Source organism: Drosophila arizonae, chromosome 2, assembly GCF_054131065.1.
Source record: "Drosophila arizonae isolate 15081-1271.41 chromosome 2, UAZ_ARI_1.0, whole genome shotgun sequence".
NCBI lineage: Eukaryota > Metazoa > Arthropoda > Insecta > Diptera > Drosophilidae > Drosophila > Drosophila arizonae.
Genome location: NC_142922.1, coordinates 3,863,842 through 3,891,445, shown reverse-complemented (window position 1 = coordinate 3,891,445; position 27,604 = coordinate 3,863,842). Strand labels below are relative to the sequence as shown.

The window sequence follows — 27,604 nt, the reverse complement described above, 5'->3', positions numbered from 1 at the left end:
TTTTATATTTTAGCAGATTGTATTCTCCCAGCTGCTAAACGTTTAAATATATATATTTTTTTTTTTCATATTTATTTTTTTAGACTTATTTTAAACTAAAAAATGTTTGTATTGTCCGAAACTAATTCCATTGAAATGTAGAAAAAATTTTCTTTGTGTAGTAATTAGAGTGACAGTTAGGGGGGTTTTGCGTGGTTAGTTTTATTATTTATTATTAGTTGATCTCTGACACAATTTCAATTCTAATTGTCTCAATATTATTTGAGTTGTTTGGGCTGAATGAATTTTGCACAAGCCAATATGCCCTTTACACTTCCATCAATGAGCATAGAATGCAACATTGTTTATTCAAATGAAATATTCATTTTAATATTTTGTATATACATATATGTCATACAAAGCGGTATATATTTATATATAAAAATAATGATTTATTGCATAAGATTGCTTCATTATGTGACGCACTTATGGAGATAGGTGTGACAGCGTTTTCTACAGCATTGACGGCTTTCTGAGCACTGAAAATAAATGTATGTATACAGATGTTATATATAAACAAATGAGAGGAAAGTAAGTTAGTAAGTCGACAATCCACTTACGGGTTGGCCGACGGACAAGCAACTGTCACTGCTTGGAGGATTGGATGAATCATGAGCGTTGCCCACTTTCTCCGTTGATTGGATCTTGTATATATCGTTCAGTGTAACAAGATCATTTTGTACACTATTGCGATGGAACTCAGGTAGGTAGTCGAGACCCGTTGGACTATCTTTGTTATTGTACAATATGTGCGGGACTCTAGGCGCGCACTTGTAGGTATAAGTCATGCACCTGCCAGAGCAGCATTGCCGATGCATTTGACACTAAAACAGGCATATATATTACTCATCAATATTATTATAGTATCTCGATACTCACATACTGTCCATTCTTAGCGCATCCGGAGACTTGCGTATGGCTCATAGCACAAATGCCGAGCAAAACGCATAAAAACAGCAGCTGAGAGCAGCGGTAAGTAGACATTGTCACGTTCAGAGAGCGAAACGTTGACTGAACTACTCGTTTGTGCAGCTCGATGCTAAATACTGTCGCCACATATCGCCGTCTATAGCCAGAAGTCGATCGTGCGCTAAGCAACGAAGCTGGCGAGCGCCGAATCGTGTCGAATCGATTGAAAAAAAAAAATTATTTCAAATAAATTGTTTCACATAGGGGCCATATACTGCTAAAAATATAGTGAAGCAAAATGAAACACTTTCTTAATCATGTATTGAAATATGATTAAGAAAAATTAATGTTAATGGTACAAAATATCAATTATGACAAAAATGTTTAGCTCAAAGAAAATTAAAATGTAATACCAATTTATTTGTATATAATATTTTAACGAAAAAATATCAACATCAGATATAGCTAACAATTTCGCAGAATGTAGTCTCTGTATATAAGAATATTCTATACATTCCATATAAGAAGAATCAGAATTGTATATAATAAATATAATTGTAAAAAAAAAAAATAAATAAAAATGTATATATATATATATATATATATATATATATATATATATATATATATATATATATATATATATATATATATATATATATATATATATATATATATATATATATATATATATATGTCGACATCATAAAAATAAAAATTATCAAAACATTCTATATACGCAGAATCAGCAATATATCAAAATTAACTTTAAATAACAAAATTCTATCAGAATCGTATTTAGTAAATTTACTAATTTACTTATTTAAATATAAATATATTTAAATATTTAAACAGATATCTCCAATTAGCTTTAACTAAGAATTTCGATGAGTGTAGATCAATCTCTGTAAAAGAGTAAGTACTTCAAGAGAAACAGGATTGTGCACTGACCTGTCTCAAGTACAAATGCGAGAGCATAATTTCACCTCGAAGCGTATAAGACGTAGCTGTTAGCACTGGCTACGCTCTTATACGTCGATCATCAATCAGCTCTTATCTTATCAGCGTAGGCTTTAAATGCTTTTAATTCAGTAACGACAAAATTTTAGTCGAGTTTCGGTAGCCAACGTGTACGTTCGCATAATCACATTGCCGTAATGTTGACGCCGTGTTTGTTAATTTTGCTGCTTGCATCGGCGCCGGGCTTGTCGCAGGGGGCTGAAGTAGTGGCGCCTGAAGAGCGTCACCTGTTGCCGGCGCGCTCGCTGCGACTGCCCAACGACACATATCCGCTCAGCTATCAGCTGCACATTAGCACCAACATACACCTCGGGGAATGGCGTTTTGCCGGAAACGCCACCATAGACATTGAGATTAGGCGGTCGACGAACGAGATTGTGGTCCATGCCAAAAACTTGAGCGATATTCAGATAACATTGCGACTGCTAGACAACGCCAGGCCCGAGGAGCTGGGCGAACTTGTGGATGATATTACATACACGTATGATCCGTATGCCACGTTCCTTATCGTCCATCCGCGCGTCGACTATCAGGCCTTCGAAGCCGGACAGCGATATCGACTGCAGATCACCTACACAGGTCTGATGGGCACGCGCCCCAAGGGCCTCTACTGGATGGCCTATGAGGAGGAGCCGCCCAGCAATCGCACTGTGTGAGTAAACGTAGTCTAGGTCCATTTGTTGTAGTTCCGGTTAGATAAGCTGTGATCAGACTTAGTTAATTAATTACAAATAATATATATAATATATTATATTCATATATTATAGTATTGCTTCTATAACTACGCGCGCGTGCTAGGCTATTATATAATAAAAACACTTAATTGAAACGATAATAATGTACGCATAATCAAGTCCAGTTAACTTTTGCTTTTGTTCTGGCTTTAATTAGCTCTCACTTTTCGTACCCCTTTAAAAACAAAAGTCTTATCAAACGTTGCAGCAATATAAACAGAAGCAAAGATCTTACTGCAAAAAAAAAAAAAAATAATAATAATAATAATAAACAAAAATATTGTAAGGAGACTTCACATTCATAGAGATATGAATTTTAGATTTTGGCTTTAATATAAAGTGAGCAATAAATTTTTATGAATTGCCAAATCTCTTCAGTTAGTCACTTAAGATCTGTTTACAAGGTAGCTGTCTGGACAGACGCTCTTATCTAAAGCATACTAACTTCTTGATACTGCGTCAAGCGTGGCCTTATCGATGGTAGAGTACTCATATTCGTTATGCCCGTCATTCATGTTGCATGTAAACAAACAGACTAACCGAATGGCTTGACGGTTTCATCATAAAGGGGCATGACTGTAACCATAACAAACAGCGGCTGCGCCTTATCGACGATGACAGCTGTACGCCAGTGCCGCCGATAAAGAGTTCACAAAATAAAGTGTATATATAATATTAATATATACATATATGTACATACATATATACTGGCGTATTATTTATTTATTTTATTTTTTTTTGCTCTCTTAATGAATCGTCATGAGTAAAAGGCGTTGTTTGTTTTGATTTGATTTGTTACAAATTGAGGAAAATATTTGAAAAGCTTAAGGCTTCAAAGAGCTTGGAATTACCTAAAACTATTTTGTCAAGATAGAAAAGAAAACTCTAGCTCAACTATTTATTTACAGCTATGTGGCGGCCACTCAATCGGAGCCGACATTTGCACGGCTAATTATGCCGTGCTATGATGAGCCAGCCTTCAAATCCAACTATAGCATCCGGCTGACGCACAGCAACAGCCTGACGGCCATTTCGAATATGCCCGTGAAGGAGCTGGTTAATCATGGGTGAGTCCTGCTTTAATCGAGTTCCAATTCTGTAACGTAGTTATAATGCGGTTTTATTGAGTGCAGCGAGCTGACTACAACCACTTTCCAGACTACACCGCCCATGTCAACGTATTTGGTGGCATTTGTCATATCCAATTTTGATCACATCTCGGAGACATATCGAGGTGTTACACAGTCGATCTATTCGTCGCCCACCAGCAAGGACAAGGGTCGCTCCGCTTTGAAGAATGTTGTGCTCACCGTGGCAGCTCTTGAGGATTACTTTGGCGTTAGCTACATGCTGCCCAAGTTGGATTACGTGGCACTGAAGAAGAATCAAGGTGCCGCCATGGAGAATTGGGGTCTCATCACGTTCAGGGACGACAGCCTCTTGTCGCAAGACGACGCGGACAAGCATAAGACATTGAAACACAAAGTAATGCAGAATCATGAGATATCGCATCAGTGGTTCGGCAATCTGGTATCGCCGGAATGGTGGTCCTACGTCTGGATGAACGAGGGGCTGGCCACCTATTTTTCCTATGTCATCACGGACTTGGTAAGCAGCCAAAAATATTACTAAATATGTGAAGTGTAAAGCCATAGACATCTCTTTGACAGCTTCATCCCGAGGACAATGTGATGGAAATTTTCAACAGAGACGAAGCCGAGCACGCGTATAGCTACAGCAGCTTTTTCGATGTGCGTCCAATGACTTATTATGTGGAAACCGAGAGCGAGATTATGAAAGTGTTTGATATTATAAGCTATAAGCGTGCCGCCTGCGTCATCAAGATGTTTCACCACGCCTTCCACCAGAAGACCTTTGTGCAGGGCATTAATCGTTATCTGAAGACATTGTAAGTCCCGGATGGGAGCCACTGAACTGATCAATTTCAATTGATGTGCCATAAGTTTAACGCTCTTCCAGCCAATACAGCGTCGTCAGCGAGATGGATCTGTTCGATTCAATCCAAGGGGCTGTCTTGGAGGATCCACGGTTCCAGGACCAGCACTGGAAGCACCTAGTCCGTCACATCATGCTATCCTGGACGCACAGCGAATGGCTGCCAATTGTCTCGATCGTCCGGAACTATGAAAACAACACGATCACGCTGAGACAACGTTCCATCCACTCCAAGACCGAGCACTGGTGGATCCCATTGAACTTTGCCACTACCCAATCGCCCAGCTTTGAGCAGACGCATGTCGAATTCTTCATGCCACCCGTAATGGAGCACACGGTGACTGTGGAGGAGCTGCGACTGCAGTTGGCCGGCCGCGACTGGCTGATTGTCAACAAGCAGCAGACGGGCTTCTACCATGTGCTCTATGATACGGACAATCTGCACGCCATTGCCCGCCAGCTGCAGAGCAATCATTCGGTTATACATGCCATGAATCGGGCAGCGCTCTTCCAGGATCTGGCGCCACTGATCGAACGGAACGAATTCGAATCGGTGGATGTGCTTTTTGAGCTGTTCAAGTACTTGGAGTTCGAGGACGATCTAACGCCCTGGAGTCAAGTAGCCAACACCATTGAGTTTTTCGACAACAATCTGTATGGCACCACCGCCTATTCTCTGTTCAAGCAGTACGTGCGTCGCCTGGTCACGCCCACATTTCTACGCCTCTTTCACAAGGATAAGACAGAGGTGGTCACCATGGATATACTGGTTCGTACGGATATCTTGCACATGGCCTGCCGTGTGGGCATGCCGGAGTGTCTCGACTACACGCATCGTCTGGTGCTCGAGTACGTCTTCAAGAACATCAACTTTGAGAGCGACTATCCGGACTATTATGCCATACACGATACCATTTTGTGCATGGGCGTGCGACAGTTGAGCGACGAAGAGTTTCAGAAGCTCATCGATTTATTGATTGTCACGGACCCAAACACCGCCATGCACGACGACTTGATTTACTCGCTGCGCTGCACGCGAAATCATCGCCGCATGCATCACTATCTGAATGTGTTGGTGGGCGAGAACTTTACCTATAACTTGCTGAATGAGCGGGAATCCATGTTTTATCTAGCATATGTTTTCAAATCGAATGTGGCATCACGCTCGAGCATCTGGCATTTCATTAATCAAAACTATAAGCAGCTCGCACGATCGCCCCACTTTGTGACGCTATTTAATGATATTGCCGAATTTGTGCCAGAGCGTCAAAGACCCTACGTAAGTTTATACTTGAAATATTACATTCAGCTATATTAACAGCTCTTTTACCTTTCAGTTCGCCACACTCCATCGAAATATTGATGCGTATCTGCGAGCTGAGCATCTGAGCTCCAAAGAACCTTTAATACCAGTAGATTCGCGGCGAGTGGGCAAAAAGATCCGTAATAGCGAAGAGTTTTTGGATAAATTCGAGCACCAAATACATAACTGGCTGCTCAAGGAACTGTCTCCAGCTGGCAGCGATGGCACCTATGCGGCCTCCTTCAGCGTGGGCAACGGCTCTGCTCGGCCCTCGAGTCTACTGAGCGCGGCGGGCAACATTGTGCGCAGCGCGATCGGCGTGTAGCTGAAGTTCTAGCACTTGTATTAAGCATAATATCTAAGTCGAAAGTTAACTAAAATAAATTGACCTAAGTAGAACAATAATCAAAATGGAAATTAATAATAAGAAAAACAGTAATGATGTACCTTTATATATTTGGCCTCATATGACGATTTTATTGAGATGGTTCTTCTCTACTCATGCAGTCAGTTTTTCTCTTTTATTTATTTTTATAAGCCCGTCGCTCTTCTCTTTTGAGATGATTTTTTCAATTCATCTAGTCAGACTGTTTCTTTCGTTTATTTTTATAAGCCTGTCTCCCTCTCTTTTGCCCCTGCCACTCCCTTTTTTCTGCTCTCCTGCTATTTTCTGTTTGTATTTTGCTCATCTTCGGTCTCCCTCTCTCTTTGCTCCAGGGTCCAAGCTTTTCGCTTTGACTTTAATATGCACCTTTACCTAATCATACCCTGAACCCATTGAAAGTGGGAAATCAGGATATATTGGTTTTGTGCAAGGTATGTAACAGGCAGAAGGAATCATCGCAGACTCCGTAAAGTATATATATTCTTGATCAGGGTGACGAGCTGAGTTGATATAGCCCATTCCGTCTGTTCGTCCGTATGAACGCCGAGATCAGAAATTATGAATGCTGAAATTTTGCTATATACTCGTGTATACCATACACAGTACAAGTTTATCATATTTTTTCGATAACGCATCCAATATATTTTGATCGACAATAATCGATCAATTGATTTTGCAAATAAACAATCATATTAATTTGGCGGTCAATGGTTTATATTTAGACTTATTAGTAAAACAATAATGAGTTAGGTCAATGATACAAGCATGGCACTCTCCGTGATAAAAGACATGATTAAGTAACTGAAAATTGAAATTCATTCAAGTTTATTTTATTTTGATTTACTAAGTGAATGGCCAATTTTCAAATTAACAAGTGCCAATGGTATTTAAAAGTTTTTTTTAATGTTTGTTGAGCACTTAATAATGGGCAACATTTATAGACCATGTCTAGAGATAAGCTGCTTGAATGATGGACATTCGATTAAGTTTACGATCGACCGTGCGAATGGCATAACTATTTGGGGCAATAAGCTAATTTCGTGTTTCATATTAATTTATTATTAGATTAGATATGACGATTACTATAAGTACTCCAGGCCATACCAGTCTCTGCTTCATATACGCATACGTGACCCTAGGGCGCTTAACATGGCGCGCTGGATAGTGAATTCGTTGCCGTTGCTGCTGCTGTTGATTGCGGGGAGTCAACAGGCTCGACTCATCTCGCCGCCGGTTGATGAGTTCAAGCAGCTGGAGACTAAAGGAGATCAAAGCCTAGTTCGATACATTGAACCGCGCGCGGATAATAACAGCGTGGATAATTATCGTTTGCCAAACAATACGGTGCCCATATCCTACAATGTGGAGCTGTGGACGGAAGTGCACAAGGGCACAAGGAACTTCAGTGGCGTCGTGAAGATTGATATTCAAGTTGTTGAGGATACTAAAATGATCACACTTCATTATCGGCAAATCAGTAGTTTCAACGCTACCATACAAAGCAAGGACTCTTTGTCGAGTCAACCAATTGCAGTGGTAGGATCGACCGAAACGACACGCGAGTTTCTGATCCTTACGCACACAGACACCCTCAAGGCGGGCTCCAACTGGACGGTAACCATCAACTACACTAGCCAACTGCGCTTAGATATGGGCGGCTTCTACATATCCAGCTACACTGATGATAATGGTGCTGTACAGTAGGTTCTTGTCGCTTGTAATTGATTTTCTTTGCTTATTATTGACTTTTGCTTCAGCTATCTGGCCACCACTCAGTTTGAGAGCACAAATGCCCGACACGCCTTCCCCTGCTATGATGAGCCGGCCAAGCGTGCCAACTTTACGATCACCATACATCACGATCCCAGTTACACAGCCATCTGCAATATGCCAGTGGATGTGGCCAAGTCGAGGTGAGTGCCAAGTAGATAACATTATCGTTCTCCTACTTAATCAATATCGATTTTATGATAGCTCCGGCATCACCGCATTTCAAACAACGCCACGGATGTCCACCTATTTGATAGCATTTATTGTATCAGACTTTGAGTCCACAGGCGGCGAGCTAAATGGATTGCCTCAACGCGTTTTTTCACGCAAGGGCAGGCAGAGCGAACAGGAGTGGGCCCTCTGGTCTGGCCTTGTTGTCGAGTCCAGTTTGGCTAAGTATTTTGGTGTTCCGTTCGCTTTGCCCAAACTGGATCAGGCGGGCATACCCGATTTTTCAGCCGGAGCCATGGAGAACTGGGGCCTGGCCACCTATCGGGAGCAGTACATGTGGTGGACCAAGGAAAGCTCGACTATCAATCAGAAAACGAACATTGCCAATATAATTGGACACGAGTATACGCATATGTGGTTCGGTGATTTGGTATCCATCAAATGGTGGACCTATCTGTGGCTTAAGGAGGGTTTCGCCACCCTCTACTCGTATGAATCGAATGATATTGCGTTCCCCGAGTGGGACACCTATCAAATATTCCATGTGAGCGACTACTACTCAGCTTTGATTAACGATGCCTCCTTGAGCACGCCCATGTCGCATTACGTGCAAACGCCCTCAGAGATCTCAAACCGATATGGCACCATCTCCTATGCCAAGCCAGCCAGTGTGCTGTATATGTTGAAGAATGCATTTACGGATGCCGTGTTCCGGCGAGGATTGGAACTGTATCTAAAAAAACAGTAAGTATTTTTTAATGATATCTAATCTAAAATACCAATATGTATAACACTTTTGTTTTTTCAGTCAGTTCAACTCGACGGACGAATGGGATTTGTTTGCCTCACTGCAGAACGCGGCCGACGAGCTGTCCCTCAAGCTGCCCTTCAGCGTTGCTGACATTTTTTCCAGCTGGTCCACGCAGGTGGGCTTCCCTTTGCTGACCGTGCAGCGTAATTATGATGCTGGCACCTTTAGCGTGACGCAACAGCGCTTTTTGAACAACAAGACAACCGTTAACACGGATACCTGGTATGTGCCCATCAATTATGCAACTGCATCGAGTCCCGACTATCGCCAAACCAAGGCCTCGCATTATCTGCCGAAAGTCAAGGAGCACACAATAAGCGACGTTAAAATTGCGAGCTCCGATTGGTTGCTACTCAACAAACAGTCCACTGGCTTCTATCGCATATTGTATGATGAGCGAAACTATCGGCTGATTGCACAGGGTCTGAGGGATCGCCCCTACGATTTCCACACACGCAATCGCGCACAGCTCATGCACGATGCGTACCGCTTCGTGGACACGGGTCGCATCAGCCATAGTATATTGTTGGACCTGATGTCATACCTGCGCAATGAGAATCAATATGCGCCCTGGTCTACAGCCAATAGTATATTGAATATATACGATACTTATCTGCGTGGCGATGCCAATTACGCGCACTTCCGTGAGTTTGTGATCGAACTGGTCGAGGATATCTTCGTCAAGTTGGGCGTCAATGAAATACCCGGCGAGCACTATTTGAACAACTATCTGCGCGTGATCCTGGTGAGCCTGGCCTGCCAGGTGGGCAGCACCGAGTGCTATAAGCAGTCGCATACGAAATTGCAGCAATATCTGCAGGATGGTGTGGTTATCGAGCCAACATTGAGAAACCAGGCCTATTGCGCCGGACTGCGTCAGGCCGAAGACACAACCTTCGATTTGGTATTAAAAACTCTGTTCGCTTCCACTGATGACAGCGATCGCTCCTTCTATATCTCTGCGCTGGGCTGCTTGCAGAATGCCAGCCAGCTGAAGAAATTCTTCGAGAGCTCCCTCGACATGAGCAACTCTCTGAGGACCTTTGAGCGCACCAGTCTACTAGATACCGCCCACTCACGAGGCGAAATCGGTCTAACTGCTAGCTTGGACTTCTTGGATGCCAATTGGAAGGCATATGGCGATCTGAATCCCAATGAGAAACCGTTGGACGACGTACTGCGCCGTATAGCAGGATCAGTGGTCAGCGAGTCTCAGAAGAATCGAGTAAGTTCAAACTCTGCTTTTTGCTTCTTCCAATTCCCAATTTCCTATTCTGAAAAAAAAAAAATTAATTTCCCTAACAGCTCAATGCGCTGGTGGCCAAAATCAAAGCGAATGGCGCAGGGTATCTCAAAGATAATACCGAAACCAGTGTGCAGAACGCCATGAAGAGCAACTTTGATTGGTTGGATGTGCATCGTCAGCCGATAATGGATTGGCTGGCTGTCTATCGCCGCAATGGCAGCAGCTCCCTCTCTGCGTCGCTATTTGTGGTGCTCGCAGCGTTGGTATCTTTGCTTTGTCATGGATTTAATTGAAATACGATTGCTCTAAGAATTAAACTAGAAAAATAAATCGACGTGATTCCCCTTCCATAAGCCATAACGAAATTGGTGTACGTATTTTGACCAGTGGTGAAATTTTCTACGTCTTTTTCAGAAGTCTGCAGTACTAATAACAGTTTAGATTCATTAGAGCTGATTATCGGAAATTTCAGTTTATAGCACTTGAGTTTGATCAATCTTATCGCATTTACACAGTACTCATAAAGCCGTGATAGTTCTGGCTAAGTCCAATATACAATTGTCATAACCAAATGTACATATCATGTTTCGGCCATAATTGCGATACTTTAAAATATTTATGAACCTCATAAGCCTTGCGCTTTTCGATTGACGGCTTCGTGAGATCAGAGTCATAATTTAACTCTGTAAAATTGTTTCGATTGTAGTTCTATAAATGCATGTAATGTCTAGAAGGATATATACTCTATAAACAAACAAAATTCTCATTTAATATATTTTCGCTTTTTATTTGAACAACCTCTTGAGATTAATTTGAATTGGTTAAGTTTTTTTTTGAAAGATTCTAGCTACGCAAAGATTATTATTGTTATACATTATCATTAATATCATTATCGACCACATTTTACAAAAGTTTTTCCATTAAGCTTTCAATGGAATTTCAATGCCAATCTATATGGCCCATTTGTAGTCGAGATTAAACCTATCGATAGGGTAAATTATTGTCGAGTATTTTTTCCCAGAGAATTTTTTGTTTTTTGTTTTTTTTTTTTCTTCAGAGTTAACCTTTGAGAACCTCGTGACTTTACGTTTCTTTTCGGAACTTTAAAATTCATTTGAAAATCGTAAATATCAGTTATCATAAGGCCATTAATTAAGTTGTTCCGCTCCCAGAGCAAAAAATGCCTTTTAATTTTTGTCTCTGTTTAGCATTTGTATGTTAACAAGTTTTTGATAAGAGACACAGTAGATGACATGGTAAAATCACAATGAGAGTTCTGCTATCAACAAAGGCCGCCTGAATCTCCATTTTCAACTGGCGTCCAGTCGATATGTTATCTAATTAGCTAACAGCCAGTCCACTGCCCACTCGGGCACTTGACAACCGTATTGAGCGATATTATGGCTTAAAGCCAAGGCGCACGCGTTCTGGCCTGAGATCGTTACTATGATTTACGGTGTTTTTTTATTGGCCAGCAAATTGAATTGAACGTTTTGATGGCGTTTTAGGGGCGGCCGCCAGTGATTAAAATAATCTTTATGCCTTGTCGGCCGATAAGATGCGCTACACCAGTTAAGTGCGAACTGAAAATCTGCCTCGATTGCCGTAACAATTTGGTTTATAAGTGAAAAATCAGCGAGCGCTGCTCAGTTGTTGTCCAGCTGTCGTCGCACCGCAGACAACATGGCTCGCGTTTTCACTCCGATCCTGATCCTACTGCTGGTGCTGGCCACCACCCATGCGGCCGTTGTCCGCCAGTTCCCGCCGTTCGAGCGGCAGCAGCAGCAGTTGATCGAGAATCCCAATCTGCGTGTGGCTCAACGCGCCGATGAGCAGACCTATCGGCTGCCCAATAACACGGAGCCTTTAGAGTACAATATCGATCTAACCACGAATGTGCACGATGGCACGACTGAATTTCAAGGAACTGTGACCATCACGGTGAAAGTTCTGGAGACCAGCTCGGATATTGTGGTACATGCCCGACAACTAGCGATTCTGGGAGCGACAATCCGCAAGAGTGATGCAGCTGAGTCAACTGCTGTGGCACTTGACATCGTTGAGGATAAAGAGCGCGAGTTCTTGCACCTGTCCGCCTTGGGTCTAACCTTTGAAGAGGACTCCATCTGGCTGGTCACCATTAAATACACGGGCAATCTGCGCTTGGACAATGGCGGCTTCTACCTATCCCGCTACACTGATGAGACTGGTGCTACGAAATACCTGGCCACCACTCAGTTCGAGAGCACCGATGCCCGTCACGCCTTCCCCTGCTATGATGAGCCAGCCAAGCGTGCCATCTTTACAATCACCATACATCACGATCCCAGCTACAATGCCATCAGCAATATGCCAGTGGATGTGGCCAAGTCGAGGTTGGTTTAGTCATATATCCTAAGAAGATCCTTTCAATTGATTTTCGGTTGACTTCTCTAGCCCGGGTGTTACGGCCTTCCAGCCCACTGTCAAAATGCCTAGCTATTTGGTGGCCTTCATTGTATCGGAGTTTGTGTCTTCAGAGGGTGAGCTTAACGGCCTGCCCCAGCGCGTCTTCTCCCGCAAGGGCACCGAGCATGAGCAGGAATGGGCCTTGACCACTGGCATGTTGGTCGAGAAACGTCTCTCTGGCTATTTCGGTGTACCGTTCGCTCTGCCTAAACTGGATCAGGCAGCTATACCCGATTTCGCTGCTGGCGCCATGGAGAACTGGGGCCTGGCCACATATCGCGAGGAATATCTGCTGTACAATGTGGAGAACTCTACAACTAATACACAGACAAACATTGCCACCATTGAGGCGCACGAGGATGCGCACATGTGGTTCGGTGATCTGGTGGCCATCGAATGGTGGAGCTATCTCTGGCTCAAAGAGGGTTTTGCCACGCTCTTCGAGAACTTGGCTGTCGATTTGGTAAGCGAATATTTATTAACAGAAGACCGACTGAGACCTAACTCGAATTGATTACCCCAAACAGGCCTATCCAGAATGGGATATATTCCAGACTTTCCATACTGGCTCATATCAGAGCGCCATGATAAGTGACGGCAATCCCTCAGTGCGCCCTATGACCTACTACGTGGAGAAGCCTTCGGACATTTCGTTGCTCTATGACTCAATTGCGTATGCCAAGGCAGGCTCTGTGCTGGACATGTGGCGTCACGCCCTTACCAACACCGTCTTTCAGCAGGGTCTTCACAACTATCTGGTGGAGAAGTATGCATATCATCCAGTTGATCTTAATTCGAAACTAATTGCTGATATTCTAGGGCCTATTCCGCTGCCAATGAGACGGATTTGTTCAATGCCATTGCGCTAGCCGCTCGCGAATTGAACTATGAGGTGCCAGCTCTTGTGGACGACATGATGACCAGCTGGACCCGCCAGGGGGGACTGCCACTGCTGACTGTGGAGCGCAACTATAACAATGGATCCTTCACCGTCAAGCAGGAGCAGTACACCAACAACAAGGACGCCAAGGGCGACAAGACCTGGTACGTGCCAGTGAACTATGCATTGCAATCGAATCCGGATTTCCGTCGCACTGAGGCCACTCACTATCTGCACAAGGACCAGGAGTTGAGCATCAACGATACCGCGCTGAAGAGCGATGACTGGCTGATACTGAACAAACAGTCCACGGGCTACTATCGCATCAACTATGATACACAGAACTGGCAGCTGATCAGTAACGGTTTGGCCGATCGTCCGCACAAGATTCATCCGCGTAATCGCGCCCAGCTGATTGATGACGCATACCGTTTCGCTACAAGCGGTCGCCTGTCACATAATGTGCTCCTTCAGCTGTTGACCTACCTGCCGCAGGAAACTCAATATGCACCCTGGTCAACGGTTAATTCCGTGATCAGTGTATTCAATCGCTATCTGAGCGGTGATGAAGCCTACGAGAATTTCCAATTCTATGTTGCTGCATTGGTCAGCGAGCAGTTCGATAAGTTTGGCGTGAACGATCAGAGCGGAGAGCAACACTTGGTCAAGTTCACCCGCAACGCGGTCATTAATGTGGCCTGTCTGGCCGGCTTGAAGAGCTGCCTGGATGAGACAAACGCCAAGCTGCAAGCCTTGATCAAGTACGGCACCCCGATCGAACCCAATCTACAGACGCCCGTCTACTGCAATGGTCTCAAGCAGGCCGACGATACAACCTTTGACTTTGTCTACGACAAACTGATGCAGTCAAACAACCAGGCCGAGCGTCGTCTGCTCATCTCAGCCCTGGGCTGCGCACAGAATGAGAAGCAGCTGGAGAAATACGTTTCCAGCAGCATCGATACGAATAACCAGCTGCGCACTCAGGAGCGCTATACGCTACTCACTCCCACCTACTCTCGTGGATCGGTGGGTCTGAATGTCTGCATCGATTTTCTGCTCAATAATTGGGAGAAGTATGCCCAGCTGAATGCTGGCTTTGGTGGCGTTAACCCACTATACTCTGACATTCTGGGCATGTCTTCGTATGTGGTCAACGACGGCCAAAGGGCTAAGCTGCAGGAACTGATCGATGCGGTCAAAGACTCCGACTATGTGCCCGCAACACTTCAGGCAAGCGTGGACACTAACGTTGAGGCGAACATGGCCTGGCTGGCTTCCAACCGGGGACCCATCATTTCCTGGGTAACATCCTTCCGTAACGGCAGTCCCGCTCTGACAGCATCTGTGCTAGCCATGGCGCTGTGCCTCTTCGTCGCCATGTTCTTCTAAGATGTATTTTGTAGGACTCACTAAGTTAATTTAAGGTATGACTACCTCGCTTGACCAATATGAATGTAAATAAATTTCCGATTCTACCGTTTCTCAATAAAAAATATTCAAATCAAACTCCTGTCGCAACAATCATTTCCACCCGATGACAAAGTCTATTAACTATTTCCATGTTGTCATTCCAAAAATATTTTTGTATTTATGAAGGTGGAATCAATTTCTTTATGTTTTTGGTAAACGTTACATGTGACTTAGGATTTTGTAGTTTATGTCTACCATAAATAGCTCAATGACTTATCAAATTTGAGCAATTCGATCACATGGCAACAATAATCGTTATCGATAACCATAACGGCACATGTAGCCAATCAGGAATTGACTAATCCGTCCATGAAGTACGCCATTTTGTGCTTATCAGGCGATGATGACGTTATTTGATTCAACTTCAAGCAATTCCAGAACATTTAAGTTCACCGAAACCATCAAATTTCAATCGAGTTCATTCGCGCAGTACATTAAAATGATTGGAAAATTTTAGGTATACTATGTGATAAGAGACTAAAATCTTTATCAACGGGCTTCATTAACAAATGCAACGTTTGAAGTTTCTAATTTCCGATTATTATTACTAACTGGTCTAGCCTCATGTGATAGATTAGCAATAAGCCCCGTGTCACAAGCATTTTATTGCCTATAATAAGCAAAATAAAAAAACTTTATCATATTATTTTATTAGAAAAAATTTATTGTAATGCCTCTTATAATGCCAATTTATGATTAATGCGATTAGATAAACCTTTGTAATACTTTATTTCTTTCCATATTGTCCTTCCACCCGTCCGTCCCCATTAAAAATAAATCCGTCCGTCGGTGAGAAGGCAGCAATAAATAACTTTAAATATATTTTTCCGTATACCATATGTAGTACGAGCTTCTTTCATTTTTCGATGGGTAATCTCATATCCACTTAATCGAAAAAAATCGAATTTCCATTTTGAGACGTAGCTTAAGCATCACTCACATATGACGGGACCCGAAAGCTTATCAGAATATCAGCTATTTATATATATAAACGCTTGGTATCTTCTGGTCGGGAAGTCCCGACCACTCAAAAGCATTATTATTTTATGAAATACAACTCATATATAAGTTACATAGAAGAACAGAAATACCTATGCTCTGTCATAAGCTCTCTGAGTGACTCAACTGTTTAAGTTAAACTATATGTGTACACAGCTAAAAATAATTATAGACTTCCTGATATATGTGGTCTAATTTTTTCGATGGCTATAAATCAACTTATGAATATTTATCATCAATTTGAGCCAGCTAACAATTTTAGTCAACGATACGTATTCATTTTATTTTTGAAATAGCTTTTTAGTTGACGAGATCTGCGCACCGACTGATTCGTCGATCTCCCTTTCGATTCTTATTTTCTAGTTATCTTGCCAAAGTACTACTATCTATTGATACTGCAGCATTTGTTTATAAACTTGATTGAAATGAAAAACAATATGTGAATCATACATAAATTTAGATCAGTTTAGAATGTGCTGCATAACACTTGCCTTTTTCACTCGATATTTATGTGTCCAACACTTCGCTTTATCTCGAAGACTAATTAAAAGCTGATATAGGCGTTACTTGAAGTGGCAAGGGCATACAGATTTAGGATTTAGTCAATCGATTATTTGGCACATACTGCTAACTATTTGGTGTGCTTTACCCGCATTGTATTAGTCATTTCTTTTATGGTATCTGAATTAAAGTCCATCGTTAAATCTTTCCATATATAACAGCCGGCTATACTTAAGTCATTGATTGGCATGTGCCCACATATATATAGGGCATAAATCACGCTTGACTCTCTTATCGGGGCGTCATCGTAATCGTCGTTTAATCTATAAGCAATGTGTAAATTATCTTGACTCAAATAAAATGTTTTAAGGTTAGAGATAAAACGCTGTTAAAGTCATCATATATAGCACACACAATTGCCAGTTAACTTCAGTTTGGTTTTTCGCGTTGCTCTCCGCAGTGCTTTAGTCGCGAATTTTGTTCTAGTCTAGTGATATTTCAAATAGAAAGTGAGTGCCTATTAAATATATATTCTGCTCAAATAATTGTTGTAATTATCTATTTGAGCATTGATTCGAAATCTTAATAATTTGCAGTTGAAATGTTCGGTCGGCATTTGGCTGTCCTCGGGGCGGTCTGTCTGTGCGTCGTGTTGGCGGCTCCACGACAGGAACCGGAAGTCCTGCCACCGTCTACCTTTGCCGAACCAGAGAACTGGGAATACAGATTGTCAACGCACATCAATCCCATTAACTACAATATTACGTTGCGCCCATATTTGCTAGAAAGCGATACGGCTCGCTTTACCTTCGACGGTGAGGTATTCATCGAAATCGAGCCGGTGTCGACAACAAGGATCGTGTCGTTGCACTCGAGAAACTTGAACTATACGAAGTCGGAATACTGGGCGAAACCGGCCACAGGAAGTGTTGCAGCTAATCCCATTCAGCTGACAGTTGGACCACACAATTTGGAGACCGACATTAAGAACCTGACCACAACATCGGATCTGGTGGCCAATCAGCGCTACATTTTGCATTTCGTTTACAAGGGAACGATGGACGATGATATGCATGGATTCTATCGTAGCTCCTATGTGAACGACAACAATGAGACGAAGTGCGTGCAAATGATTCGCTGGCTTCAATTTCATCACTGAAAGTTTTGTCTGTTTTGTCTTTGGCAGATGGCTGGGCTCCACACAGTTCCAGACAAATCATGCACGTCGGGCCTTCCCCAGCTTCGATGAGCCGCAGTTTAAGGCCACCTTTGATGTGAATCTGATACGCCCTCGCTCCTACAATACTGTTAGTAATACAAGGCTAATATCCTCAACGCCTATGCAGAATGGGTAGGTTTCAAGAGACCTTCTTGCAAATGTATGCTAAATCCCATGTTTACTTAAGCGAATACTTTTTGGATGTATACAAAACCACACCCAAAATGTCCACCTATTTGCTGGCCTTCATTATCTCGGAGTTCTCCATCCGCAAAGATGAGACGTTCGGAGTTTTGGCGCGTCCCGAGTTTTACCCACAGACCCAATACAGCTTCAACGTGGGTCGCAAGATTCTTGCCGAGCTGAGCACCTATCTGGACTTGAACTACTACACGCTAGGCAATGATAAAATGGACATGGCTGCCATACCCGATTTCTCAGCGGGTGCCATGGAAAACTGGGGCCTGCTGACCTACAGGGAGCGCAGTCTGCTGGTGGATGAGACCGCCACGACTCTGTCATCCCGTCAATCAATTGCAGCTGTTGTCGCCCACGAGCAGGCTCATATGTGGTTCGGTGATCTGGTCACCTGCAAATGGTGGAGCTACACCTGGTTGAATGAGGGCTTTGCCAGGTATTTCCAATACTTTGGCACCGCCATGGTCGAAACGGAGTGGAGCATGGATCTGCAGTTTGTGGTCGATCAGATTCAGTCGGTCATGGGCATGGATTCGACCAACGCCACCAATCCCTTGAGCGACGAGAACACATTCACGCCGGCTCACCTGAGTCGGATGTTCAATAGCATCTCCTACAATAAGGGCGCATCCTTTATTCGTATGATTGAGCATGCAATGGGCTCGGATAATTTCAAGAAATCTCTGCGGGAGTACCTTATCAAATAGTAAGTATTCTTACTTAGTGCGTTCTGGCTATGAATACTTGTCACATGGAATTTGCAGCCAATATGAGGCTTCGGTCCCTGAATACTTGTTGAATGCCTGGCTGGCCAACTGGCCCGCTGATCGCTTCAAGGCCGATGCGCAAAAGATCTTCACGAGCTTCACCACTCAAGTGGGCTATCCCCTGATCAATGCTGAGCTGAGCGCTGATGGCAAGAGTATTAAGTTTGCCCAGAAACGCTTCCTCCTTAAGCAAGCTGACGGCGCCGACCCCAATTTGGTCTACACCGTGCCAATTACCTACACCACCAGTTTGGAGAAGAACTTTAACGACACCAAGCCGAAGCTGGTGCTAGCCTCCAATACGCCAGCGACAGTTACCTTGACCAGCGCGGCCACATGGGTGTTGGCCAACATCCAGGAGACGGGCTACTATCGCGTCAACTACACGGAGAGTAACTGGAATGAAATCCACAAGGCGCTCATCAGCACCAACTGGGGTGGCATCCATGAGCTGAATCGCGCTCAGGTGGTTGATGACTTGCTCAATTTGGCACGTGCCGGACATATCAAGTACGAGCTCACACTGAAGGTGCTCGAGTATCTGGAAACTGAAATCAATTATATACCCTGGACATCGGCATTCAATGGCTTCAACTACTTGGCCATACGCCTGGGCACGGACACCGACCACTTCAGCACATACATTCGCCAGCTGACCAACAAGGCCTACAACGAGCTGGGCTTCGAGGAGAGCACCCTGAACACAGCGCTCGAGATCTACCTGCGCACCAAGGTGCTGTCCTGGAGCTGTCGCTATGGCAACGTCGATTGCATCAACAGGGCCAAGAGCTATTTCAAGTCGCTCTACACTGTGCCCAAGAACATTCGCTCCGTGGTCTACTGTGTATCGCTGCGTGAGGGCGGTGCCACCGAGTTCGATGCACTCTATGCGAAATTCAAGACCGAAAAGGTTGCCACCGAAGAGACTCTGCTGCAGAACTCCTTTGGTTGTGTGAAGCAACAGGCGCTCATTGAGCGTGTCTTCAATTTGGTTTTGAGCAATGAGATTCGTCGCCAGGACAAGTCCTCAGTGCTGACCACCCTCTACACCGAGAACAACGAGAATGTGAGCCCCGTCTTCAAGCTGGTCACCGCCAATGTCGATGCACTGGCCACAGCGTGAGTAGCCCAACTGCCCAACTGATATTGAGACACGTATATCTATAATATTGAATTTGTTTCCATTTACAGCATGGGCGGCTACTCCTCGGTGGCCACAGTCGTCTCGAACCTTGCGGCTCGCTTCACCGAGCAGTCGCAATTGGACGACCTGAAGAAGTTCAATGCCGACAACAGCGCCAAGTTCGGCAGCTCGGCAAGCACACTGAAGGCCGCTGAGACGACCGTCCAGGAGAATCTAGACTGGGCCGAGACCAGGCTGGGCACCTTCCGCACCTATCTGGCCAGTCGCAACGGCAGCGCCACGCTGAGCGGCCTAAGCCTGCTCACCCTGCTGCTGGTGGCCCTGGTCACGTTGCTGCGTTAAGACCAAGATTAGCCCCTTTGCCATAGATTGGCATTGGCGCTGTCGTCCAACTATTGAAGTATTTGCACGCCTGTACCGCCTGTGCAGCAGGCCATAAACCAGCCAGATAAGAGGGCTTTGAATACAACTATGTTGATTTTAGCTTATAATAAAACAATCTAAAAGTCAATCTAATCTTTATGGAACGTGGACGTGGGTTAATAAGTTTCAGCTGTCAATATTAGTTAGTTCGCATTCGGAGAATTCTGCAGGCATAATTTTTTTCACAATTTTACAAAATTCTGCCTATATTTGGAGTATATACACATTATTGGTATGCTGGCTCATACCATCCGCAAATATTGGTCATAAACCGTGTCTATCAACAACGATATCAGCGGCGGACTCTCAGTCAGAGCTATCCATCAGCCTGTCCCGACCAAAACAACTCGATCAATTTTGCGGCTTCGTATATTGATGAGGAATAAATATTTATTGAGTTGATAAGCTAAAATGAGATAAACTTCAAGTTACCCTATTCATAATATCGTAATCATAGTCTACTTAATTATAATTAAAACGATACCAGCATTTTCCGGTATATATATACATATCATTACCAATACAGATTATAGTCATTCACAATATACATTCACAACAATACATTTAGAATGTCCAACTCTTAATATAGTCGGATGTTTAAGATACTAGAACTGAATTCTTTGATTTATCAGCTATTCTAATGAAAACAAGTAAGAAAACTCTAGTCGAGAGTGCTCGACTAGATACTACCCTGAACCCAACAAATAAAAATGCCCATTTAGTATGGCTGAAATTTCAATTTCTATGTATTTAAAAATATAATTAAAATACCAAACTCATTTAATAAATATAAAACTATTTTGAAACAATTAAAAAAGTTAACATCAGTTGCACCGATCGGGACTCGAACCGCGACTTCTCGATCGAGCGTCATGCAGCTAACACACTACGCCACCTCACTCCTGCTAGTGGCGCTGGCAAAACTCAAATAGATTCACTGCTGTAGCGCCATCTACCAAAACTAAACGAAACTAACTGCTGATGTGATTCTAAGAATCTGCTAGAATAACCAAACTATTAAAAACGCACATTAAGTATAGTCAAAATTTCAATTTCGGTGTATTTAAAAATATAAATTAAATAGGAAACTCATTTATGAAAATATAAAAATATTTTGAAACAATTAAGAAAAATTAAGATCAGCTGCTCCGATCGGGATTCGAACCGCGACTTCTCGATCGAGCGTCATGCAGCTAACACACTACGCCACCTCACTTCTACAATTAACGCTGGCAAAACTCAAATAGATTCATTGCTGCAGCGCCATCTACCAAAACTAAACGAAACTAACAGCTGATGTGATTCAACGAATGTGTCTAGAAGAAGTTTGAATGTATGTGTGCACACGCATAAGATGCTGTTGTAGCTGTTGCACGTGCGTTTGTTAATTGGCCAAATATTTGATTATTTTTTATTAATTTTTGACTGAACGGAATTTAATGAAACTTTCAGCATATGATCTACATATTATATTGAATATTTGAGAAATTAAAAAAAAAGAAAAATCATTCACAATTAGCTATAGTGGCATCTGATTTGAACTTGAATGTTTTTACTCGATAAAAACATAACGGGATGATTTATCGAATTTTAAAAGCAAACTCGATGTCCGCGCTGTATATACGGTCATTTTAAAAAAAAATTCAAGTCTCTAGCTCTTATATCTTCGGAAATCGACGCGTTGAAACATACGGACAGACGGACAGACTCGACTCAGCTAGTCGCTCTGATCAAGAATATATATACTTTGTGGCATCTGCCACGCCTCCTTCTGCCTGTTACATACATTTCAACAAAACCATTATACCCTGATTTCCCATTGAAAATGGGTTCAGGGTATTTTTTGACTTTGTTAGAGGCGGGTATACACGAGTATATATTGAAACATTCAAGTCTATAGGCTCAATAGCACTCATACGGACAGATGGACGGGCCCAAACCAATAAGCTCATGTCACTTAGTTTCACTTAGTATACAAATTCTGAGCTTCCTAACACCCCTCTGATACTGTTTGAAAATAATCTCAGACAGGTCTCTCTAGGCGGGTCTCTCTAATTGCTTATATAAGCAAATCAGTATCACAGTAAAAAAAAAGTCTTTTGCTTACATTGACACAGTTTTAAGTAGAAGCGAATACCTTATGAGAGAGCCGCTTGCTAATGTAAAGAAATAAATATATTTGGTTATGAAATGTTTGTGAGTGAGTAAAATTATAACTCAGTAAACAGTCTGGTTTTTTATACCCTGAACCCATTGAAAATGGGAAATCAGGGTATAATGGTTTTGTGAAAAAGTATGTAACGGGCAGAAGGAGGCGTGGCAGACCCCACAAAGTATATATATTCTTGATCAGCGCGACGAGCTGAGTCGATATAGCCCTGTCCGTCTGTCCGTCCGTCCGTCCGTCCGTCCGTCCGTCCGTCCGTATGAGTGCGTCGATCTCAGAAGTTATAAGAGCTAGAGAGCTGAAATTTGGCATGCATACTCGTGAGTACCATACGCAGTACGAGTTTGCTTTATTTTTTTGATAAATTGTCCGATAACTTTTTTATCGAGAATAATCGAAAAATTGATTTTGTTTTTTTAGCCTAATTTGAGCATTTTTAGACCTGGAGTCTTCAAATTTGTGTTGTATATAAAGTTAATAGATACAAAGATTTTGTACATTACAGATTTTGGATACCACGCCCCCTTCTCCCCCAATTTGTAAAAAACGCATTTCAAGTACTAGAGACTTGGGCTTTAGAATGCACACACATATTCACCATATCATTACGCTCTAAAAGTTTCATTAAGATCGTATGTCTACAAAAGAAATTATTCAACAAATAAATTCTCATAATATTGCCCACACTGCAGCGCAGCCCAAGCGCAGTCGCTTCTTACTGCGCAGTTAGCAGAGCGCGTGCTTATAAGTGCATGTGTATGTATGTGTGCATAAAAAAAGTGCAGAATGATTAGAATATATGCTTAGAGGGTTCAGGGTATCTCCTAGTCGAGCAGTCTCGACTAGAGTCTTCTTACTTGTTTTTTTCTTTTTTTTTAAATCCATATTTAACATATTTATTTTATAAACACCTCGAAATTCTACTCATAAACTGGTGTACAAACACTTTTGAACTGTCTGGGCCACAAATCTATCTTATGTATTTAATGAATGTGTTGAAACTACTTTTCAACTTTGAATTATCAGTCAATTTTTATAAATTTACTTAGATAAAATTTTATAAATTTACATAGATTGCTCTTGTTTTATACGGTTTTTAGGGAAAAGCTTTATGGGAATAGGAATCAGAATGGGTGCCTATTCATCGCATCGATTGCCACTGACCAGCTTATCTTATCATCACGCAAACACATCATCATCTGTGTCTAATTCAATTTTAAATAGCTTTGACGCTCAGTGTTGAAACTGCTGTCGGCATGTTCAGTCTTGGACGCAGCGTCTGGCTGCTCGCCGGACTTTTATCTATAGGCCTGATAGCCGGTGTCGAGTGTACGAATTATCGGCTCGAGCGCACAGTGCTGCCTGTATTTTATAATCTAACCATCGGTCTGAGAGTCGATGCTAATCAACCCAGCGACAGCTTCGATGGCGCTGTCGACATAATATTGAAAGCGACGCAGCCCAATGTGAATGCGATTGTATTGCACAAGGAAGATATCGATATAGCCGAGGTCGCGCTGTACAATGACATTGGCTCGCTGCTCTATCGTATTGCGAACAGTTCACTGACCTATAGCCTGGCAACACAGAAGCTGACTGTTCAGCTGCTGCAGCCTTTGAGCCCCAATGCGAACTTTACGCTGCACTTCAAGTACAGGGGCAAGGTGAACAGTGATATGAAGGGTCTGTTCAGTGCCAGCTACGTGGAGCAGGAGACGGGCCTGACTAAATGGATGGTGCTAACGCAATTACAACGGATCTATGCGCGTCTGCTCTTTCCCTGCTTCGATGAGCCGGCCTTCAAGGCCAGGTTCCAGTTGCACATTGAGCGGCCGAGTGGATTGCATGCCATCAGCAATACGCAGCTTATCGCAACAACTGAACTGCGGTAAACTGATGTAGATAGCCAACAAGCGTGCTGCCAGCTTATCGGTTCCATTTCAATTGCAGCAATAATCGGTCAATGGATCATTTTCAAGTAACACCTTTCATGTCCACTTATCTGCTTGCTTTTATGGTCGCCGAGTCCCAAGCACGCGGTAATCTCAGCGACTTGGCTGTGGTAAGTCGGCCACAGGACTACAGCAACTCTGAGTTCAGCTATAATGTGGCCCAGCGTGCGAGAGATGCCTACGACAAGCTATTCCAACATCCCTATAAGGAACTGGGCAACGAAGCTCTTCTGCATGCCGCTTCCCCGCGCTTTCCGCACAACGGCATGGAGAACTGGGGTCTCATCATCTACAGGTTAGATTGTAAATAGATTTTCTTAAGAATAGAGATGGCGAGTTACAGAGAAATAAGACATTACTAGATCGTCTAGCAATTGCATATCCTTCATTTCATAGTAAAAATATTCTGGTGCACCGACCAAACTACACAGATGGCTGGAACGATAAGGAGACTAGCATACGCATCATCGTGCACGAGACGTCGCACATGTGGTTCGGTGACAGTGTGACCTTTGCCTGGTGGAATAACTTCTGGCTAAACGAGGCATTCGCGCGATATTACGAGTACTTTATGTCGCATCAAGTAAATTTATTCAAATATTAGCTAAGATACCTGACAAATCAAAGAGTTCCATTACAGCTCTATCCAGCTTATCAACTAGACGAGCAGTTCGTGGTGCGCCAGCTGCAGATGATCTTTACACTTGATGCCAACAACGGAACGCAGCCGCTGTCAAGCCGCGAGGCGGACATACGAAGCCCATCCGAAATCGCCTCCAAGTTCAGCAGCATTACATATGCCAAGGGCTCTAGCATAGTGCGCATGTGGCGGAATGCGATGGGCGCGGAGAACTTTGATCTAGCCATTCGCAACTACCTCAGGCAGCAGTGAGTGAGCATTGTCCTAGGATAACTGCAATATACCTATTCTGTCGTCATTCCCTTAGTCACCTGGGCAACACCGTGCCAAAGGATTTGTTTACACATCTCAAAGCGCATTGGCCCAAGCCTCTGAATGCTGACTTGGATCAGTTCTTTTACGACTTCACCGAGCAGGTGGGCTACCCCATAGTCGAAGTGAACCGCGTTGACTCCTCTTCGTTCACTCTAAGGCAACGCCGATACATGCTGGATCCCAACGATGGCAGCGATAGATATTTAACCTACACGGTGCCCATAACCTACACCACAAATGTATGGCGTGACTTTGAAAACTTGGCACCGGTTGCGTATTTCAATAAATGGGACGACACTATGCTGCTTCCGTTTTCTGTCCCAATCGAATGGATTGTGCTCAATCTGCAGCAGTCCAACTATTATCGCGTGCAGTATGCGCCATCGCTGCTGAGGCGGATTCATGAGGCTCTGATCGAAAGCAACCACAGCGATATACACGTTGCGAATCGCGCAGCGATCATTGATGATCTCTTCAATTTAGCTTTGATCGGTTTGAATAATTATGCTGAGGTCTTCGAGTTCATGGAGTACATGAGCACAGAAACCGAATATATTCCCTGGTATGCAGCCTACGTGGGCATGGATAAAGTGGCAATGCGTTTGACCCCAGACCAATTGCCAAACTTCAAGAAGTATCTCATCGACATCACAGATGGCGTCTATGCCAAGCTGGGCGTGAGATGGGCCTCTAACGACACCGTGTTGGATGTCTACAATCGCAACAAGATGGTCTCCTGGCTCTGCAAATATCACCACTTCAAATGTGAAGACGAAGTGAAAGAGAGCTTTGATAAAAGCACGGAGATCCCATCACCAGACTATCGAGAGACCTATTACTGTGCTGCTTCCAGAGGAGGTAGATACCTTCGCATTATGGAGTACTATAGGAATGAGACGGACCCAACCGAGCGAGAGCTCCTCTGGCGCGCTGCCAGCTGCACGAGGGACTTTTATAGGCACTACCACGATGAAATCTTAAACGAATCCAGCAGTGTGTCCCTAAAAACTGTTGGCCTGGCCCAGCTCTATCGACAGAATCCCGATCTGGTAACAAGCATTTTTATTGCCGTTACCACGGACATCCAGCAGTTAGCAGATGCGTAAGATCTAGAGCAATGAACTTCGTTTCAATGTTAATATTAACCTCATGAATGTTTAACTCGCAGCTTGCAGAGCTGGCCTAAGACTGCGACGGCCTTGAGCGATATGGCGGAATACTTTACCACAAGGTACCAGCAACAGCTTTTTGCCGAGTTCATTAACGAGAGCTCTATGCTGTTCGGGAGCTCTGATGAGATTCTTCGCCAAGCCCTGCTCAAAGTCGAAAAAAACATTAAATGGGCTGAACTGAACTTGGATCAACTTGTCCGCTATTTGGCCACAAGGAACGGAGCTGCTGATCTAAAGCTGATGTCAGCGCTGCTATTGGTAGTGACGTCACTTTTAAATTTTTGGCTTACTTAAGAACGTCATATTGAATAATGTAAATTGTTGTTGAAATTTCCGTGCTAGAGACTAGAAATTTAGATAATAAATGAATTTATATATTGAAAATAAATACATATGCTTACAACTTGGAAGTTTTTGAACGGAATTAATATTGAACGAAATAATATATAAATAAATTATATGGTCCGAATATTAAGGCGTGGCGAATCAGGTAACAGGTTAGGTTGATTCCTAGAATATTATTAGGATTCCCAATAGTAATCTAAAGCATTTTTTTTATAGTATATAGTCATATGCCTACACTCGAGTGACTAGTTCCAACACACGCCCCTTTTCGATAATAATATTGTAATAACATTCACACAATCTAATCATTGAACAAGTGGTCGAATGCTCTTTGAAAGGCTTGCGACCACACACAAGTGATAAAGATATACAAATTACTTGTTAGAAGCAATTCGTCACACCTTAAATCTTCATCAGCGAAATCATGAGAATTTTCATAGCCTTAACCTATTGGAAATGGGAAATCAGCAGAAGAAGGCGTGGCAGACACCAAACCTTCTTGATCAGTGCGACGAGCTGAGTCGATTTAGCCTTGTCCGTCTGTCCATTCGTCTGTCCGTAGCTTGAACGAATCGATTTCAGAAGATATAAAAACATTATCATATCGTTTATATGGC

The 27,604-nt window shown here is 43.1% G+C and overlaps 6 protein-coding genes across 6 annotated transcripts; 5 read left to right on the top strand and 1 right to left on the bottom strand.

Moving 5' to 3' along the window:
- Positions 1 to 176: 176 nt before the first annotated feature.
- Positions 177 to 1,100, bottom strand: LOC108620886 (uncharacterized). Its single transcript, XM_018017891.2, has 3 exons — positions 919 to 1,100; positions 600 to 863; positions 177 to 518 (listed from the first exon to the last, which is right to left on the bottom strand). The coding sequence occupies exons 1-3, from the start codon at positions 1,021 to 1,023 to the stop codon at positions 453 to 455; spliced, it is 435 nt and encodes a 144-aa protein (XP_017873380.1). The 5' UTR covers positions 1,024 to 1,100; the 3' UTR covers positions 177 to 452.
- Positions 1,101 to 2,039: 939 nt separating this feature from the next.
- LOC108620881 (aminopeptidase N) lies at positions 2,040 to 6,372 on the top strand. Its single transcript, XM_089476074.1, has 6 exons — positions 2,040 to 2,620; positions 3,611 to 3,769; positions 3,836 to 4,310; positions 4,373 to 4,611; positions 4,683 to 5,937; positions 5,996 to 6,372. The coding sequence occupies exons 1-6, from the start codon at positions 2,106 to 2,108 to the stop codon at positions 6,284 to 6,286; spliced, it is 2,934 nt and encodes a 977-aa protein (XP_089332200.1). The 5' UTR covers positions 2,040 to 2,105; the 3' UTR covers positions 6,287 to 6,372.
- A 1,078-nt stretch (positions 6,373 to 7,450) lies between these two features.
- LOC108620873 (aminopeptidase N) lies at positions 7,451 to 10,709 on the top strand. Its single transcript, XM_018017878.2, has 5 exons — positions 7,451 to 8,046; positions 8,104 to 8,259; positions 8,321 to 9,031; positions 9,096 to 10,323; positions 10,404 to 10,709. The coding sequence occupies exons 1-5, from the start codon at positions 7,496 to 7,498 to the stop codon at positions 10,635 to 10,637; spliced, it is 2,880 nt and encodes a 959-aa protein (XP_017873367.1). The 5' UTR covers positions 7,451 to 7,495; the 3' UTR covers positions 10,638 to 10,709.
- Positions 10,710 to 11,974: 1,265 nt separating this feature from the next.
- On the top strand, positions 11,975 to 15,181 carry LOC108620875 (aminopeptidase N). Its single transcript, XM_018017879.2, has 4 exons — positions 11,975 to 12,719; positions 12,781 to 13,255; positions 13,320 to 13,558; positions 13,612 to 15,181. The coding sequence occupies exons 1-4, from the start codon at positions 12,028 to 12,030 to the stop codon at positions 15,062 to 15,064; spliced, it is 2,859 nt and encodes a 952-aa protein (XP_017873368.1). The 5' UTR covers positions 11,975 to 12,027; the 3' UTR covers positions 15,065 to 15,181.
- A 1,815-nt stretch (positions 15,182 to 16,996) lies between these two features.
- On the top strand, positions 16,997 to 20,484 carry LOC108620876 (membrane alanyl aminopeptidase). The gene is made up of 6 exons (XM_018017880.2): positions 16,997 to 17,154; positions 17,242 to 17,764; positions 17,832 to 17,996; positions 18,052 to 18,768; positions 18,827 to 19,948; positions 20,021 to 20,484. Exons 2-6 carry the CDS (start codon positions 17,247 to 17,249, stop codon positions 20,313 to 20,315), a joined length of 2,817 nt encoding a protein of 938 aa, XP_017873369.1. The 5' UTR covers positions 16,997 to 17,154; positions 17,242 to 17,246; the 3' UTR covers positions 20,316 to 20,484.
- Positions 20,485 to 23,576: 3,092 nt separating this feature from the next.
- Positions 23,577 to 27,030, top strand: LOC108620878 (membrane alanyl aminopeptidase). Its single transcript, XM_018017883.2, has 6 exons — positions 23,577 to 24,451; positions 24,514 to 24,810; positions 24,912 to 25,098; positions 25,156 to 25,403; positions 25,463 to 26,572; positions 26,639 to 27,030. Exons 1-6 carry the CDS (start codon positions 23,820 to 23,822, stop codon positions 26,934 to 26,936), a joined length of 2,772 nt encoding a protein of 923 aa, XP_017873372.1. The 5' UTR covers positions 23,577 to 23,819; the 3' UTR covers positions 26,937 to 27,030.
- Positions 27,031 to 27,604: the final 574 nt, after the last annotated feature.

Coding starts and splice junctions, on each gene's coding strand:
- LOC108620873 (XM_018017878.2), top strand. CDS start 7,496: ATGGCGCGCTGGATAGTGAATTCGTTGCCGTTGCTGCTGCTGTTGATT. Junction 8,047..8,103: donor GATGATAATGGTGCTGTACA/GTAGGTTCTTGT, acceptor CTTTTGCTTCAG/CTATCTGGCCACCACTCAGT. Junction 8,260..8,320: donor GTGGATGTGGCCAAGTCGAG/GTGAGTGCCAAG, acceptor ATTTTATGATAG/CTCCGGCATCACCGCATTTC.
- LOC108620878 (XM_018017883.2), top strand. CDS start 23,820: ATGTTCAGTCTTGGACGCAGCGTCTGGCTGCTCGCCGGACTTTTATCT. Junction 24,811..24,911: donor TGGGGTCTCATCATCTACAG/GTTAGATTGTAA, acceptor TTCATTTCATAG/TAAAAATATTCTGGTGCACC. Junction 25,099..25,155: donor AGTACTTTATGTCGCATCAA/GTAAATTTATTC, acceptor GTTCCATTACAG/CTCTATCCAGCTTATCAACT.
- LOC108620876 (XM_018017880.2), top strand. CDS start 17,247: ATGTTCGGTCGGCATTTGGCTGTCCTCGGGGCGGTCTGTCTGTGCGTC. Junction 17,765..17,831: donor AACGACAACAATGAGACGAA/GTGCGTGCAAAT, acceptor TGTCTTTGGCAG/ATGGCTGGGCTCCACACAGT. Junction 17,997..18,051: donor TCAACGCCTATGCAGAATGG/GTAGGTTTCAAG, acceptor TGTTTACTTAAG/CGAATACTTTTTGGATGTAT.
- LOC108620881 (XM_089476074.1), top strand. CDS start 2,106: ATGTTGACGCCGTGTTTGTTAATTTTGCTGCTTGCATCGGCGCCGGGC. Junction 3,770..3,835: donor AAGGAGCTGGTTAATCATGG/GTGAGTCCTGCT, acceptor TATTGAGTGCAG/CGAGCTGACTACAACCACTT. Junction 4,612..4,682: donor AATCGTTATCTGAAGACATT/GTAAGTCCCGGA, acceptor ACGCTCTTCCAG/CCAATACAGCGTCGTCAGCG.
- LOC108620886 (XM_018017891.2), bottom strand. CDS start 1,023: ATGTCTACTTACCGCTGCTCTCAGCTGCTGTTTTTATGCGTTTTGCTC. Junction 864..918: donor GCGCTAAGAATGGACAGTAT/GTGAGTATCGAG, acceptor TGCCTGTTTTAG/TGTCAAATGCATCGGCAATG. Junction 519..599: donor GCTTGTCCGTCGGCCAACCC/GTAAGTGGATTG, acceptor ATTTATTTTCAG/TGCTCAGAAAGCCGTCAATG.
- LOC108620875 (XM_018017879.2), top strand. CDS start 12,028: ATGGCTCGCGTTTTCACTCCGATCCTGATCCTACTGCTGGTGCTGGCC. Junction 13,256..13,319: donor AGAACTTGGCTGTCGATTTG/GTAAGCGAATAT, acceptor TACCCCAAACAG/GCCTATCCAGAATGGGATAT. Junction 13,559..13,611: donor CACAACTATCTGGTGGAGAA/GTATGCATATCA, acceptor CTGATATTCTAG/GGCCTATTCCGCTGCCAATG.